General features: G+C 64.0%; 1 protein-coding gene across 1 annotated transcript in view; it reads left to right on the top strand.

The window, feature by feature from the left end:
- The first annotated feature begins 496 nt into the window (after positions 1-496).
- Positions 497-1,453, top strand: part of LOC104472459 (B-cell differentiation antigen CD72-like) — a 3,329-nt gene continuing 2,372 nt past the window's right edge. The window contains exons 1-3 of the mRNA XM_010088154.1: positions 497-581; positions 667-756; positions 978-1,141. Of these exons, the coding sequence (XP_010086456.1) occupies positions 497-581; positions 667-756; positions 978-1,141 (339 nt within the window). The remainder of the gene's footprint in view (positions 582-666; positions 757-977; positions 1,142-1,453) is intronic.

The following is a 1,453-nucleotide window of genomic DNA, read 5'->3' as shown; positions in this document are numbered from 1 at the left end:
ATTTCCATTTCTAGAGGCTGGGATGAGAAATCTGCATCTGTGAAGAGCCTCAGCCCTCCACAGGGCTGGCCCCAGGGCAACGAGCTCCTGTGTCCAGGATGGAACTGCTCTCCCCCAGCTTTCACCTGTCCCAGGCATTTGGGTCCAGCCTTGCTCTGCCGCTGCCCTGACCTCAGGGCAGGCTGCCCCGACCTCAGGGCAGGCTGCCCCAGCCCTGCCGCGTGCCTGGGGGACCGTGAGCACTTTCAGGGCGTGGGAGGGGATGGGCCGGTGCTGCTGGAACCAATGAGAGGGTGCTGGTCCCCACAGCCGTGCCTCGCTGGTCCCATCTGCTGCAGCTCAGAGCAAACTTCTGCTTCTGCAGACGTTGGCCACACTTCTCCTTTGCACCCCTGAGAGACGGTGCAATCACCAGGGCGAAGGACCACCCCCAAAAGGCATCAGAAGGGCAGGGTGGGAGCCAGGAGGGCTGAGGGCTTGCCCAGCGCTTGCCCACATGGCCCAGAGCGTGGTTTATGCTGACCTGAGGTTTGCCAAGGTGGTGGGGGGCCGGAGCATGGCCAGCCAGGCACTGGAGGCAGGTGAGAGCCCATGGGACCCTTAACGCTGCCCCCACCATGCCCAGCCCCGTGGACTCATTCACTCTCCCCTGCCTTCCTCCAACAGCCCTTGGCATGGACGACGCAGAGAGCCCCTATGAGAATGTGCAGCCAGCACCGGTGGGGCAGGACAGGGATGGGGCCCAGCCCAGCCCAGGTGAGTGCCCAGCTGGAGACCAGGGGAGCTGGGGAGGGGCCAGTGCAGGCAATGCGTGGTGTTTTGGGGTGCTCCCGCTCCTGTCCTTGAAGATGAAGCACCCACGCTGTGCCACCTGTGCCCTCACGCTGCCACTCTGCTGCCTGCAGGCAGGAGGTCTGGGGTCTGCCAAGGGTTTCCTGGCTCACCAGGTGAGGCCCGTGGTTGGTTATGTCTTGCAGGGCGCTGGTCCCAGCAGTGGTGCATTCCTGTGGGGCTGCTGCCCATCTGCCTGCTGCTGCTGGTGACCACTGTGGCCCTGGGGGCTTGCTGTGAGTCAGTGGAGGGTGCGCTTCTGGAGCTGGGGGTGGCTGGGCAGCACGGAGAGGGAGGCAGCTGGGCTGGGGTGGGTGCCGTGGGCGATCAATGGGGTGAATAGTGGCATGCCCATGCACACTGTTCGTGGCTGGGTCCCTCTACCCTGTCTGCCACAAGCTGTCCCGTATCCCAGGGACATCATGGGTGCCTCCCTTGCCTTTCCCCACCGTGTTCTCCGTGTCTGCTCCTTTCGCTTCACTTCCAGCTTCGCTCAGCCTTGTGTTGCTCCATCCTTCCTGCCCCTGCCCTGCTCTGTCTTCTCCTGTCCTGCCTTGCCCTGCCCTGCCCTGCACAGTTCCCTGCCCCATCTCTCCCATCCAGCATGGACAACTCCCTCCCA

Source organism: Pterocles gutturalis, unplaced genomic scaffold (genome assembly GCF_000699245.1).
Source record: "Pterocles gutturalis isolate BGI_N339 unplaced genomic scaffold, ASM69924v1 scaffold2392, whole genome shotgun sequence".
In the NCBI taxonomy this organism is placed as follows: Eukaryota; Metazoa; Chordata; class Aves; order Pterocliformes; family Pteroclidae; genus Pterocles; species Pterocles gutturalis.
This window is presented reverse-complemented; position numbering and strand designations above follow the sequence as displayed.